General features: G+C 51.1%; 1 protein-coding gene across 1 annotated transcript in view; it reads right to left on the bottom strand.

The window, feature by feature from the left end:
• Positions 1-16,294, bottom strand: part of LOC133349755 (inactive dipeptidyl peptidase 10-like) — a 541,620-nt gene that overhangs the window by 83,424 nt on the left and 441,902 nt on the right. Inside the window, exons 8-9 of the mRNA XM_061563474.1 lie at positions 12,693-12,813; positions 10,772-10,926 (exon numbers count right to left, since the gene is read on the bottom strand). Coding sequence (XP_061419458.1) covers positions 10,772-10,926; positions 12,693-12,813 — 276 coding nt within the window. The remainder of the gene's footprint in view (positions 1-10,771; positions 10,927-12,692; positions 12,814-16,294) is intronic.

The raw sequence follows: 16,294 nt of genomic DNA, 5'->3' as shown, positions 1-16,294 counted from the left end.
CCATGATCAACGCGCGCAGCGTCGATGGTTTATCGGAGCACAGCGGGTCTGTCTGAATGGGTCGTTTGTGTCGGTGGATTCAAGCGCGTGTGGCCGCATATTCTTACCGCACCACAAACAGACGCACGTCACAGAACACACACATGCACACAGAGTTCTCATTTGGCATTTCAGGCTGTGAGGGCGCTGTGCTGTTCGAACAGCTAACAGTGGCATCAGGTACTCTCTTAAGGCTGAGTTGACCTAGATGAGGGCCATAACCGACGCCACTTTCCTCTGGTGCTGGCTTTGTCGCCCAGCCACCTGTGCTGTAGATGTCCTGTCAATTCCACGCCTCTGTTCATATTCACTTTAAGATGTTTTCTTGTTCATGTTTTAGTTTTTTGTTTGTTGCGGTTGCACCCGATTCAAGAGCCGAATGGCTCACAGGGCTGTACCTAATAAATGAATTTGAACTTGATATTCAAGTCCAAGATTAAGACGACCCTTTTAACTCCTGCCTTTGGCTGACTGTCTCCTTAAATTCAAGATGAGGCCGTGCAATGACTCTCTGACGCCAGTGCCGGCGGGAGAGCTCTAGAGAATTCCTGCCGAGGGTGTTTGGTCTACTCTTCCACGTTGGCCAGATGTCTTGGAAGAGGCGGGTCGACTCACTCGTTACCTCACCGCACGCGACCTCTGCCAATCCACTGACCGCGGTGCACCAATTTATGCCACTGGAGATGGGGGTGGTGTGCATTTGTAGAATACTTTCCAACCACTCTTTCAACTTCCACGCCGGGAGATCGAGTCGAACTGGCCACCTCTGGATTGCAAGTCCAGTGAGCTGCTAGCCGTAACATCGGTGGCAGCACCACTTATCTTGAAACAGAACGCAACATCGCAATTGCATGAGGTTTTAACAACGATGTGAAGAAATGTCACTGTAAACTTTCAAAGCAACGTGTCGGGTTTGTTTGTAGAATATGACGTGGTAAGGTGAAACACAGCGGGCAGCGTGAGAATAGAGCCCAAAGTTCACGTGTGTGAATTGCAGCTGGGCCTAGCGACACGCGCCTGCGATCCGGAGCTCAGGATACAAGCACCTGGCGGTTCACGAAAGTTTGTTTCACATTAATGTACCCTCTGCAGTACAGCAAGTAGGCTGCACGCGTATTAAAACACTCGTAAATAATCATAGTAATATTATATCAATGAATGAAGAAAGCAGCCACACATCCAGATGAGTCGGCATTCACCGATGTATTTATTGGATAAAAGTGAATTCTAATTAGAATCTGGAAATCGAAGATTCTAACAAAAAAACGTGTCACCTTATATAATTGAAATTTCTTTCATAAAAGAGGTAAATTTATCTCAGCGGCCATTCACCTGCTTAAATAAAGTCTAATGCATTGCGGTGAAATGAAGCCAAGTGCTGCAGCCAGCCGTAATGTAATTTTGGCATAGTGTAATTGTATTGACATATTGTTTGACATAAAGGTCCCCATTATTGGTTTCTGTTATATTCATTTATAATCCTGCGAAGTTGGGCCAGGTCTCCTGAGCAATGGCAGCCATCGCTTCTCAATGAGCTCTCGCGTCGCGTGGTCTTTAATCAAAGGCAGCGGATTGATTTATCGCCCGCTGCTTAAGGTTTCCGCGTTTGCGCTGTACAGCTTCCCAAACACGGGGGTTTGCCACCTTTTCCCCGCGGCATGCCAAAAGCAAGACGTATACATTTTTTTTTCAGTCGGCACTCGGACCAACTTTCAAGACTGTGCAGTTCGTTATACTGCGGTGACGTTCGACGCGGCAACGGCGGTACCAGATCTCGGCGCAAATCAATTCCTGCTGCCACCCGAGACACAGATGCCAATTCCCGGACTGTGCGGAGCAAATCCGGACCGCAGGTGGAAACTCTACTGCCCGATGTGTTGTCAGGTGGAATCACGTCTCGCCGGCAACGCACGATGCCTGTGACATTTTCCCTCCACGTGCCGAGAGCTTTCTTTTTAGGAGTTTAATTGAGCCGCTGCCATGTTCACGTCGATTGTTCAGTGCCGTCCGAGCTACGCTGAGCCGCATCAGCCCTGGAGCTCCGCTTGTTTTCCTCGTGACCATGGACCTTTGATGGGAAACTTCGTTTTCAACTTTTCATTAAAGAAAAAATAAACCCTTGAACATTATCTCGAGTCTATGATTGTGACAATCGTTGAAAACAATAATAAAGGCACATTCCATCGTGGAAGCATCAAAACTGAGTCTAATATGCAAACGACGAATACGTTTTATTGTAAATATTTAATTACTGACTTCAGCGTTCATTACCGGTATTTTTCTTTTAAAAGCATTGCACGAAAAAAACTGGAATAAATTCGAATCTCTGATCATAGGAACAAATCAGGTCCTCCGGGAATCAGGGTTCAAGTCTCAGGCCACAGGGCGAAATGAAATGAGGCTGTCAAGGTGAAGGCAGTTGTGTAATCTCATGCTGAAAAAAAACCCTGTACGAAAATGATGTGTAACTTCATTCTGTCACGCCCAATTTATTCGGCGTTTTTTTTTTGTAACCCAAAAAAAATTCAGATGTAAGAAGACTCGAAAGTCGTGAGATATTGCTCGTGGCGTCGAGTGTAAGACAAAACAAAAAAATCTGTTGGATGTCGCGAAAAAGAGAGGAATGGGGAGGTTTCTGTGCCGGTTCGGGAAGGAGAGAAGAATTTGAATTAGAACAATCTAGAAAAGGATACGGATTGGGCACTTTCTCAGAGGTGAAACACTTGAAGGAGGAAGCTCTAGCAATTAAGGATGTAGGGAAAGAGGCGAAGAGAACATTGAGTGAAGACGAATAAGACCCAAAGTGGGAGGGGATTTAAGCCAAAGACCTGCCATGGCCCAGAAGACTAAGAATATATTGAGCAAGCGTCGTATTATTCAGTGACACCGATCCTCTGGCTCCCTGTTAGTGAAAATCCTGCCACGTGTTCTTACCAACGACAACCTCCCCGTCAACCGAGACCCCGACAGCGCTCCTCACCACCGACTCAAGTCCCGATCCCCCTTCTGGGATCGCGTTGGCGAAACAGATCGCAACGACACGGGCTTCCAGAATGAACACCTCCTCATTCGAAACCCAAAGATTGTCGCACAGCTCCTGGCTCTCGCGTTCCTCTGCCTCGAAGGCACCGGTGGTCAGAGGTCGCAAACGGGTTTTGATTCCTTACCCGTACCCGTACCCGTCCGCACCAGGGTCGCAAACGGGTACCCGTACCTGTACCCGTACCCTACCCGTACCCGACGGGGTACGGGTAGGGTACGGGTATCGGGTACCTGATTGCGACCTCTGGGATGAAGCCATGTTGCAGGCGCGGGTGGGTTGATTCTAGGAACTTGAATTGTGAGAAGAGACAAGACGCTGGGAAATGAGTGACAAACAGTTACTCACCAGTGACTCACGGTCTACCCGTATCCGTCCCCGGCCGCACCAGGGTCGCAAACGGGTACCCGGGTACGGGTAGCCGGGTATCGGGTAGGGTACGGGTATCGGGTACTTGGTTGCGACCTCTGCCGGTGGTGTAACCATCAACCGCGTCAGGACATCAACAGCAGGCCGATGTCCACATCTCCTTCATGGATGGGAAATTAAAGACACCAGCCACAGTAGTGTGAGCGTGGCCATGCAACCTAAACTATGGGCTACACAGTAAACCACTGGAGCCTGCACGCCTTCAATAGAGGTTGAACAGCAAAATTCGACGAACTCATCTCTCCTGAAGCGCTCCCATCGTGGCTGGCAGACCTCGACTCTCAGCTCGTGCCATACCCAAGAGCATAATTGGCAAAGTTGTCGTAATTGGTGTCGGATAGAACATTAAAGGATGTCGAGCACTTCAAAATCATCCCGCAATATTAGAAACGGCTCGGTTGATAGGACTCTAGACACAAGATGCCTTGCTCGAAACACTGAGATGGAAACACTGAGACACTGAGATCGAAACAGAAACTAAGCAATAATGGGTTGGTTTGAGGATAAATTTGGATTTTTAAAATTTCTAATTTGCCTAAATTCCAGCTCTGAAAATTAAAAATAGTGATTTGGCAATTACATTTTTGTATAGCAAGGCATGTGAAGATAAACTATGCCCCCTTACGTGTAAATAAAATAAATAAAGTCGCCCTGTCATATCTCCATCCACAGGGCGTTCTCTAACACGGGATGATGTGCCGCTCGACTTGGGCTTACACCGCACACATTGACCGTTAACACTACCCTGATAGCAACATTGGAATCAAATTAGCGATGAATAACACACGCAAAAAAAATCAAACACCAATAGCAAGGCATAAAATGCAGAGAAATAGAACAATGAAGCCGACAACCTCCCCACTCTCTCACTCCCACACTCACACGACACTCCGAATTCACATCGCGTAGAGAGAGAGAGAGAGAGAAAAATAACAATATAAATAAATTTCTACATAAATATAACATCACAGGTATCACAGGGGGATGGTACGATCTCCTCAAGCGAATGAAAATGAAAATAAATGTGTCACCAACATTTGAAATTGAATTTACAGGCATGGAGGCTTCTGGGTGCCGCTGGGATTTTAAATAAAATATACGAAACAGGGAACCGCAGGTGTCCCTGCGAATTCACCGCTCACTCTAATGCCCTGGATCACTACTTACTGACGGACACACACGCAAAAAAGACAAAGATCCCCCATGTAGCTTTAACAGACGATTGGGGCAAGTGCTGTTAGCGAGCACCCATGAAACACCGGCACGGTACACGAGGGGGTGGGTGGCCAGCAGCACGCACGGCCGTCTTTGTCCCCGAGTAGCGATGTTTACAGGTACTCATTTAAGGCGGAGTCGACCTAGGGGAGGCCCAGGACCTGTTTAGAGATGTGTCGCCGGCGTTGGCCGTGAGCGGGAATCGAACTCGGGTGGCCGGTTCCCGAGTGCAGAGCGCTAACAGCCGCGTCATCGTTCCCACACACACGCGCGCGCACACACACACGGGCACACGCACACGGGTGCACGCGCACGGGCACGCGCACACACGCGCGGACCCGCAGCGCGCGGCACAAATCCGCACACCGCCGCGCTGACACATTCGCGGAGGCGCACATTCCCAGACGCATTAGGGCAGAGAGGAAATATATCACGGGGGCACACGTTTACAAAGGCACGTTCACAACGGGGACCAGAGATCCCCATCGCCCCACCCCCCCGCCCACCACAAGTGAGCCTTCAAATGTCGGGGCGCATGCCGCGAGTGAAATGCCCATTAAAGCCGCTTTGGCAGAGGGCGAGGCCCACATTCACGCGTTTGTCGCCAAACTCCGGGGCGCCGCACTGCACGCAGCACAGATTTTCGGTTCAGTTTTCTAAGAGAATGACCGGACCACCCCCACCCCCGCCCGCCCCCCGCGTAGCCCAACGGTGTTGATGCCACTGCGAGATTCCCAAAGTTTTTTGACACCATGAGACATCTCCTTTACCAGTGGCAAAATATAGTGATAGGTTTTTACCCTTTCAACTGGTACAAAAACTGACACCTTTATACAAGGCATCATGTTTGCAATAACCACAACACAAGCAGTCAAAATGCAAACAAAAATAAACATCTGGTCCAACACCAATGGAGACTAGGCTCTAAGAAAAGCTGTCCCGGGTGTGGACCAATCAACTTCAAGGACAGTGCATATCATTATCATCATCATCAGAGTTGTTTTTTTTTTTTGCATGTGTTGTGGTTATTGCAAATATGATGCCTTGTATAAAGGTGTCAGTTTTTGTATCAGTTGAAAGGGTAAAAACCTATTACTATAATTTCCAAAGTTGTTGCACAGTTCAAGTCTGACCCTCCGATGTCTGCTCACAGTCTCCCCCACCGCCTCTCTGTCTTCTGGTTTTCCCCGTTGGTCGATCGCCCTCCGCCCGCCCAACGCCCGTGTCCCACCTTCGGGGGTGTGCCACCTTTCTCCCACTGCAGACCAAAACCCCGGACGGATTTCTCAGCCAGCCTCGGTCTATACAAACTGCGCAGCGTGCTGCCATAGAGTTCAACGCAATACCGTTGCCACACATCAATACCCGCCGTCCGAAACGCACATGACGATTGCTGGACTCCCAGGGTGGCAGCGCTGAGTCCCAGCCCTGATAAAGAAAAGAAATCGACAGCACGTTCCATTCTCAACGTACAAAGTCGTTCACCCGAAGCCCTTGTGCCGTGCAATTCAAAGTGCCATCCACAGGGGGCAGTTACGTTGCAAGAGACGATCGTCGTTTGAGTGGCGCAAAAACACTGCCACCGATCGTCACGCCGCACAGGAAACCTATTGCGAAAAAAATCCGAGGCAACGTACATTTACCATGAAAACAAGACCTGCTTGACCCTCCACGAACTCGTTTGAAATCCCGCAAACCAATCTTGCGATCGTGCGAGACAATCGGATGAAGCGGTGGCCAATTGAAGATCGCTGCAGAACACTGTGGATGTTCTGTGGACGTTCCAAACACGAGCCTCATCGACGGACCCCACGATCGCTATACACGGCGTTGATCTGCCCAGAAGTCTACGGTTGCTCCATCAACCGCTTCAGAACAGCCACTGGCCGCTGCGCCCACACCTCCTCCACAAGCGGAGAGTTCAAGACGACCCACGGGGCGACTGCGGCCACCAGAACCAGACAATGGACCTCATCCTACGCCCCCTCGCCGGCGGACTGAGCGGTGTTAGTCGCGCAACTCCCGAAGCTATCGCACGGCGCACAGACTTAAAACTCGGACTTGTGATTTGCACAGACTTCCCATACGCTAGAGAGAGTCACGCTTCACTGGCAAGATGCACGCACGTATTACTAATTCATGCATTATTCCTGCACCAGGCAGCCGTTGCCTGTGGTCCTTCCCGTGCACCTCTGATTAGCACGGTTGGCTACGTACGGTGTGAAATAAGTTCAACATACACACATACATGGGTGCTAACACTGGGGGTTACCTCTCTTCTCTTACGAAGTGGTTTTATGGGGCCTCTCAAAAAACAATCTGCTTTACCGATGTCTTCTCACAAGCACCTGCAATCTGCACACCGCTGTCGAGATACAAAGGACTCATCACGTAGCCACCATATTGTCTCTGTGTTCTAACACCTGTGGGTAAATGGTCTCCCATGGGACTCATCCCGAGCTACTGCCGGCAAAACTTGCGTTTTTGGAAATCTCACTTCAAGCCACCAGGTGATCGCTGCCACCTCTGATGGACAAACAAAACCGAAGACATGGGAAGAAGACAAACTCACAGTCTCCCGAAAGGGAGGGGTGGATCTACGCGCAAACGTATTCTCTTTAGTGGTGTGTCATTATTATTATTACGTGTAACACGTAGGTTTTCCCGACCCAATATCCATAAAAAGTTTTTTTTTCGCTTAGATCGTGCGTGTAAATATAAAGGTGTCGTTAAACCGTATTATGGATGGTATTATCATGCGCAATAGAAAACCGGCGACTTTGAATGCCAGCGAAATACTTGCACATTTCACGTGACAGCTGCCTCAACAGGAGCACGATCGTGGGGAAAAGCCAGGCTAGGCGGCCTCAGCGGCGACAGACTCACCACGGGCTGGGACGCCCCCCAGCCGAGGTCACGGTGTAGTGAGCAAGCAATGCAGCATCATTCGCGTGCTACGGGTCTTTTTTTTATCGAGTTCAAAATGAGCGGTCGATAAGTCGTTTTTGTCCCACTGCCTCTACTGCCCTCTCCAAGGCCGCTCATTAATGAGCGCGCAACTGGAGTTGCGCCCGATGTTGAATAAAAGTGGGTGACACAAAAAAATACACACACGCCAGCCGAACAACTGGCCTTGATGTCGATCCATTCCAATGTATCTGCTTCTAACCACACACGCACACGCGCGCGCGCAAGCTGGAATTCCATCACACACGTCCCTAAGCAATTGGCCCATTTGACCCGGAGTGCAATGGGGGGGGGGGGGGGGGGTGGTGGTGGTGCAGTGCTTAGCGCACCGTCTTAAGAACGCGGCAACCCGAGTTCGATCATCCGAACTGATCCTTTGAGACGGGCCCCGCTTAACCAGGCCGTAGTGACTTAAGGATGCTCTCTGGTTCTTTCGGTAAAGTCACGTAGATAGAAAAAATAATAGAAGAAAACACGACATTTCGGTCGCAACACAAGCGTCCGTCTCCAGGTGAGAAAACCATCTGCTGTTGTGGCTTTATATCGGCACGGGACTCGATAAAACTCCTTCCCCCCCCTTCCCCCCCCCCCCTCCCGTGCCAATATAAAGCCACAACAGCAGACCGAAACGTCGTGTTTTCTTTTATTATGTTTTCTATCTACCTGACTTGTCCGAAAGAACCAGAAGGTATGGATTCCTGCAGTCACGAAAGCTTTAAATCAAGACTGACTTAGGGATTCATCTTCTTGGTTCTTTCGGTAAAGTCACGTAAAAAGGAAAAAATTAAAAATAAAACATAATAAAATAATTCTCACGACGTTTCGGCCACAACGCAAGCAGCCGTCTGTCTTTCCGACAGACCTGTTCTTCACCTGAGGACGGCTGCTTGCGTTGTGGCCGAAACGTCGTGAGAATTGTATTTTATTATGCTTTATTTGTATTATTTTATTATTTCCCTTCTACGTGACTTTACCGAAAGAAACAAGAAGATGAATCCCTGCAGTCACGAAAGCTTTAAATCGTGACTTAGGGATGTTGAAATATGGCGAAACGACCCTCATTAATTATGGTGAAATAACCCCCCCCCCCCGATTGCCAAGCCATGGGGGGGGGGGGGGCATTAATCAAGCAGTGGATTGACAATGGCTGTGCATTACAGCGACAATTCAGTCGCGTGACGCAGCGGTTAAAGCAAACACTTTCCCGCTTGTCTCCGGGTCAGAGGTCAACGTAGCCGCCCATCGATCCAAGGTTGATCAAATAAGTACCAGTTTTTGGGAAGTCAATCACGGGATTAACTTGGCCCAGCCAAGGGAATGTGGAGACGTGAAAGAAGAGATGAGTGGACATACGCCATGCTTGTTACAGTGGAAATCACTTTTTATTGTTTTTATTTATTTAATTTCATACCCAGTTTCCATCACCCCATCTCTCCATGTGAATCACGAGCCAAACACTCATTTACGGAATTTGCCAAATATCCTAATCGAGGAATAGCTCACATTTCCTGGCAGAGCATTTTAAACAAATGCTGCGAGTTTCTCAAAACTCACCTGCCTCTGTCCACCCAGCAGCAGAAAATGGGGCACACTTCCTGCATAGACGATCGACAGGTTGCATGCGTGGTGGGGCAAAGTGTCAGCACTCCCCGTCTCTTTCGTGGCATCTCTTTTGGCGTGGCTGAGTAGGCCAAATACCCTACAGTGCAGCCCCTTTCTGACAGCAGTGACGTAAACAAATGAATTGCAGGGCTGCACTTTTATCTTTGCATTTTATCCGATCCAGACAAAAAAAAGTGTCTTGACACTCAGCGAGGCTTGCTCGGCTAAACAAAACTATTGTTATTATTACGACTACTTCGATATGAAAAAAAGTAACAACTCCAAGCACATCCGCATCTTACCAGCTCTTCTACCTCATTTGAAAGTAAAAACCTCATAGCTCCGACGCCTCCGCACTCTAAGCCTACATGTGTGTTTTCCCTTAAGTGCACTTCTATCCGCGCGTGTGTTTTTATATATCCTATTCAGCGGAACACTAAACACCTCTTGTGGAATGCTCAATAAACTCATTCCCCCAGAGTTATCACACTTTTCTATCCTGCCTCTTATGTAACAACATAATCGCGGTTTTGTTTCGCTCTGCACGACTGCGCCAGATTATTTTCCACTTTTGTCAAATTCAGTTTTTCTCCCCAGCTGCCCCCATGTCCGTTTCAGAGATTCTGACACGTTTCATGGTTTCCACCTGTGTTCGCGAGCGCGCTGGCGAGACCGCACCCGCCCGCTCGCACCTACAAGGCACCGCTGCGCCACTGTCATCTTTCGTAACCGACGGCACTCACCACTCACCAGTCATCAACTCACCGAACCTTAAATTTCGATTTAAAGCTTTCGTGACTGCAGGGATTCGTCTTCGTGGTTCTTTCGGTAAAGTCACGTAGAATGGAAATAATATTTTATTATGTTTAATTTTATTATTTTATTATTTCCATTCTACGTGACTTCACCGAACCTTCACCGCTCACCAGTTTACATGGCGGAGTGGGCAGCCCGTTTAGATTCAAGGCCTCCACACACCCCTATCCCCCCCCCCTTCCCCCCAGATTGTGCCTTTCTGGCCACTTTGTGAAGCTGGCGTCGTTGCCGTGATGCGCACTATTCATCATCGTCTACCTGTGGAATGAAGCACTTATTTGCTACCACTAAGTGGATTATCCACGAAATCGTGAATCGGGAAACATTTACATCACGTAATTGTCATTCGCCCTGTCGCTGTTGTATGACGGGCAAAACTGGCCAACTGTGGTGTCGCCCATCGTTACCGATGGGTGGACAGAGGCTGTGGGACCCGGGGGTCGATCGGCATTCGAGGTCCCGACGTGCTGTGACCGCGAGGCCACGTGCCCTCTCGAGAGCGTCTCCCCAGTGTTCTCTCTGGTGGGGGAGAGACCCTGCCACCACCCTTGTGTCGAACAAAGGCATGCGGCAACGAGACGAGAGCGTGACCATGTCTTGCGCCCCCACCACCCCCCAACATCTCCGACTTGGGCGCCGGAGGGAAGCCGAGGCTTTGCCCACCTTGGGGTAGGGGTGGTGGCGCGGCGCCGGGTACAGTGTCCCCGTGTACTGCGGGATCTCCGTCGTCGCCACGCTGGAGTCGTCGATCTCGGCGAACGCCAGGCGGGCGCCGTCCGGTGACCACCAGTGAGCCACGTGGGAGTGCAGGATCTCGTCTGGGTCGCGTGACACGCACGCGCACGTGACACGCGTGACACACACGCAATAGACGCGCACGCGACACGCACGCACGTGACACCTACGCGTCACACGTACGCGTCACACACGCCTAAGATAAAGGTAGCAGCACCATTCTAGCCTCTAACACAGTGTTGGGGCAAGTGCTATTAGCGAGTAGCACATATGAAGGCTGGCATGGCACGCGAGGGGGGCGGGTGGCCAGCACCATGCCCGGCCGCCTTCGTCCCCCCAGTGCTGATGTCTATACACCGCACCGGGTACTTGTTTAAGGACTGAGTCGACCTAGGAGAGGCCCAGGACCAGTTCAAATATTCACCATTGTTATTCGTTGCGAGCAGGATCATCAAACTCATAGCACTTTTTGAACAACATGGAACGTGTACCGTTATAACGCGCACCGTTATAACGCGAACTACTTTCTTGAGCCGATACAGTACGCGGAATTTTACAGTGAAGCGGTGGTTTAATCACTGGGACTTGCAACCCAGATTCAAACTCGGGATTTTCAGCGATGATGGCTCAGTGCTCGAGAGGTTTATACGGTGCGTGGCCCTTCATGAGCCACGCGTCTGGCACATCTACCACTCGAATATTATTATTATCGCACAAAAGCTTCTGGATAGCGTTTTACTTTGATCATGACGCATATTCAGGCCTCAGGGGGGTCGGGGGTGGGGTCAAGAATAGTTGCCCTGCTGAGGATATAAACCATGAATATTAGTCGTATGATTATAAATGAATCACGATGGCTTTCATTAATTACCTGCAGTTCGCCTGTGTAAGGGGTGAGGCTGGCCCACAAGCAGGCATGTACGACACGTGTGAGAAGAGCCACCGGTCAAGAGAATGCCCGCTAGCTATGGGGGGGGGGGGGGGCGGGGGGGGAATTGACCCCCTCGCTACTGGGCCCCCCTCTGTCACGAACAATGTTCTGGAGCACAAGCGGTAATATTGTGGCGGTGTGAAGTGTGCGGCACTGAAGTCCACACGGCGGTATTGTGTGATCCCCACTTTGGTTCGTCAACACTTATGGCGTGTGTGGTGTTCACTGCTGGTGGTGTGTGGTGAGTGTGCGCGGTGAGTGTGTGCGGTGAGTGTGTGTGGTGAGGGTGCGTGGTGAGTGTGTGAGGTGAGTGTGTGCGGTGAGTGTGTGCGGTGAGTCTGTGTGGTGAGTGCGTGCGGTGAGTGCATGCGGTGAGTGTGTGTGGTGAGTGCGTGCGGTGAGTGTATGTAGTGAGTGTGCACGGTCAGTGCGTGCGGTGAGTGTGTGTAATGAGTGTGCACGGTCAGTGCGTGCGGTGAGTGTGTGTGGTGAGTGTGCACGGTGAGTGCGTGAGGTGAGTGTGTGCGGTGAGTGTGTGTGGTGAGTGTGTGCGGTGAGTGTGTGCGGTGAGTGTGGTGCGGTGAGTGTGTGCGGTGAGTGTGTGCGGTGAGTGTGGTGTAGTGAGTGTGCATGGTGAGTATGTGCGGTGAGTGTGTGTGGTGAGTGTGCACGGTGAGTGCGTGCGGTGAGTGTGTGTGGTGAGTGTGTGCGGTGAGTCTGTGCAGTGAGTGTGTGCGGTGAGTGCGTGCGGTGAGTGCGTGCGGTGAGTGTGGTGAGTGTGTGTGGTGAGTGCGTGCGGTGAGTGTGTGCGGTGAGTGTGTGCAGTGAGTGCGTGCGGTGAGTGCGTGCGGTGAGTGTGGTGAGTGTGTGTGGTGAGGGTGCGCGGTGAGTGTTGCGGTGAGTGTGTGCGGTGCTCACCGCCATACAGCCAGTCTGTGATGCCATTGTAGACGGAGACCTCCTTGCCGGAGGTGGTGAGAGGGATGGCCGGGCTGCGCACGTTGTGCTGGTAGTAGATGTTGTTCTTGTAAATGTACACCTGCCGCCAGAGAGATGTTGGCACACAACAACAACAACGACATAGTCGACTTGGGTGGGATCGGTAGTGCAGTGGTCTCCGATTCCCCAGCTGCGGCTAACATCAGCGGTGAGTGGTGTCTCAACCAGTCCTGGACTCTCCCTTCTCCACCCCCCACCCTTCATCCCACCCACACCCTCAAGTGCAGAAAGCGGTGCATCACCTTGTGAAAAAAGGCGGCAGCATAGAGCTACTTTTGAAACCTCTTCGATTGCCTCTGATCCAGTTTTTTTTTAAATCTGCCATGCAAATTCTGGTTTTGGGATATGGCAATCGATCTGAAATTGTTACTCATCAGAGCTGAAGTATGCTGAATTAAGAAACAAACCGAATGTTATATAAACTCAACGATGTGTGGAGGTCTTAGTGCATGAGCAGGGAGAACGGCAATGGAAGATGACGTCACAGAGCTACATCTGAAGCCACTGCAATCGGCCTATTTGTCCGTACCGGGAACGTACGCTGAACTTCTTTCGCACCGTACGTAGCCAACCGTGATAATCGGAGGTGTAGGACACGCACTTTTACGCGCCTTGCTAAACGTCGGTCGAATCCAGCGTGCAAACGTCCCAGAGACGTTGAATTCGTCAAGCTCAAAAACCAAACTTGATTCGTGGCGCGTGCAACTCGTCGCGTTACGGATGAGACTCGGCCTGGGCCACGAGGCCGCCCATAGACCATCATCACCATCATCACCATCATCAACATCATCAACATCATCACCATCAACATCATCACCACCATCAGCATCATCACCATCATCAACATCATCACCATCATCAACTCGCTCGCCAGATTGGCCAGCAAGGCGCCCAGCGTTGGCCGCATTGGTGCTCTGACCGGGGGGTGGCGCGTTCGGACAGCGAGCCCCCCCCCCCAATCGCGGTGACGGCCATTTATATTTATTATGGGGGAAAAATAATCCGTACACACCTCGGAGGGGGGGGGGGAGGGCGTGGTATAACATTTAGATTCTGTTTAAAAGGCCCATCGGATTCCTTTCGCCCTGGATTCATCGGGGCACGGCTATTTTGACGACATAGAAGCCGTGCGACTGACATGTTGAGATACCGGCAGGGAGATGCTGGCCATTTACAATGGCGAGCACGCTGGATATTGTCCTCCACAGGTCGCCGTTTTGATCTCCACGGCGCGGCGGTTGAATCAGTGGGCGCAACTTACTTTAATCTCCCCCCTCTCTCCCCACCTCTCCCCCCCCCCACCCCTCTCCCCCCCACCCATCTCCCCCCCACCTCTCCCCGCACGCACCACCCCTCTGCCAAACCAGCTGTGGTGTAAATGGGCTCATCGCAGTTCGCCGATCGGCAGGCCACGCGTGTGTGCTGGGGTAGAAGTGCTTTTTTTTTGCGTTCAGTTTGTTGTCCTTACCCCGCACCTCCGATGAGTACGGTCGGCTACGTACGATGCGACATCAGTTCAACATGCACGTGCAGTGACATCGCGAGACGTCACTGTGCCGGCCCGGGAGAGGCACGGCGTGCGGTGTAACGATACCGCGGACACCACGAGGGTGTGGGTGTAGTAGCAGCCCTAGAGGGGTTCGGTGAGTGCTGATTGATAGCGCTGGGTGGCACCACGCTTGGCGTGCAGTGCCAGCCCCTACAGGATAGGGTGTGGGAGTGCCGGGGTTACTCAAGGCCGTGGAACTCTGGTTGACCCGAGAGTGACACGTGACCGGTTAAGTCTACAAAGGGGCCCCAAGTGGGGGGCTAGGGGTGGTCACGTGGTCGGGGTCCAGATCCTGCTCGAGGGTTCTGGAAGGTGGGCGTGGCCAAGGGCAGAGCCAGCCACGCCGCAGTGGATATAGGCCGGGTCCCCCAGAGGGCACCGGCGTTGTTCATCCTGAAGAAACCTTTGTCTCCGTCCTACGTTCTACCGAGTCTCCAACACGTGGACCTGGACCCGAGCTGTGGTCCCGGTGTGGATTAGCAGTTACATTGTAACTAGTGTAGTTAGCCTGGTGGTCACCACCATAGGTTGTTATTCTGTTAAGGGGTAGTTACCCCGTGTGTTGGTGTTAAATACATGTGTTGCCTCCAAGAGTACGTCTGCGGACTCACTACACATGCATGCATGCAAGGCACGAGCACTTGCTCCTCTTCCAATAAATTTGGCCAACATGGAAGAGTAAGCCAACTCCCCTCTCGAGGGTATCTCCAGAGCTCACTATATTGGAGGACCTTCTGCCAACAGGGGCAAAGAGCGATTCATTGCAAGTGCTGAACTTTCAATCGGAAAGCCTCCCAACACTATTTCGGTTACGTGTTTCGTTTGACCATACCTCACCGTGCAGGTCAGTGCGACGTGGCGACAAGGAGTGGCCTGGACTGGCTCTGCTAATTGCGCAGCAGTGATGGTGTGCCAGTGCTGGGAATCAAACTCAGGTCACCAGGGTTCACAGCGCAGTGTATGGACGGGTTCCCACCACTGCACCCGCTACAGGCCACCGTATCTCTTGCGATGATCGCATTCATCTGTGCATGTGTGTGTTTAGACGGCGATATCTGACCGTCTACAGGCAAACCTTATCTCTTCACACTCATGCATGCTTAGGGGCATCGGGATACAGCGAATGCTGATAACAGGTAAAAGGTCAACAAACACAGATGGTATGTTTTAAAATGATAAAGGCTCAGCCCTGCAACTGCTTGGCGGAAGGGGCTTCAACCTGCCGGGAGGTCTAGAGAGGATTCCTCTGGATGGTGTTTTTGGCCTACTCTTCCACGCTGGCCAGTTCGTCTTGGAAGCAGAGGTGGGAGTCACCCACACTTTACCCCGCCACGAGGTGACCTGCCGATCGACTTGCTGCGGTGTGAAGCGTGTCCGATACGGGTGGACAGGCGGTATCGTTGACTGGAGGATAGATGGAGCTCGATTTGCCGAAGTTTATTTCCACTGGTTTAGATTTCAAAGCGAAGACGGTGATGATGATTATGATGACACGCGGATGTGCGATCACACGTCACCTTTTAAAAACGAGTGCGGAATGCAAACCAAAGGGAGGAAACGAGACGAACAAGGTCTGCAACGTGCGACTGAGCTACAGGAATTTGGCAGTGATCTCTGCTCCTTGGCCATCCCCTCTCCTGGGCATGCCGCTGATGCCCTTCACGATTTACATGAACCGCACATTACGCTGAAGGAAAATGCGAATATTTAGGCGCCTAGCTATTCGTTCCTCCATCTGGACAAAGATGATTCGGTGATGCTGCTGCTGCTACGTTGGCAAGTGGTGCACAATCACAACGAACGAAAATAACAACAACTCAACACAAATCGTCAATTTAATTGTGTCGCCGTTAAAAGTCAAATGTACGATACGTAACGTTTAGGGCAATGGGCTGAGCACATGTGCCATGAAGAAGGGCCATTACCTGAAACGTCTCCTATATAGAGAGATATTAACTTTTAAGGTCACAGT

The sequence above is a fragment of the Lethenteron reissneri genome, chromosome 31, assembly GCF_015708825.2.
Source record: "Lethenteron reissneri isolate LAM-NWPU_2019-01 chromosome 31, ASM1570882v1, whole genome shotgun sequence".
NCBI lineage: Eukaryota > Metazoa > Chordata > Hyperoartia > Petromyzontiformes > Petromyzontidae > Lethenteron > Lethenteron reissneri.
Note: the sequence above shows the minus strand (reverse complement) of the source record. Positions and strands in the feature narration are given on the sequence as shown.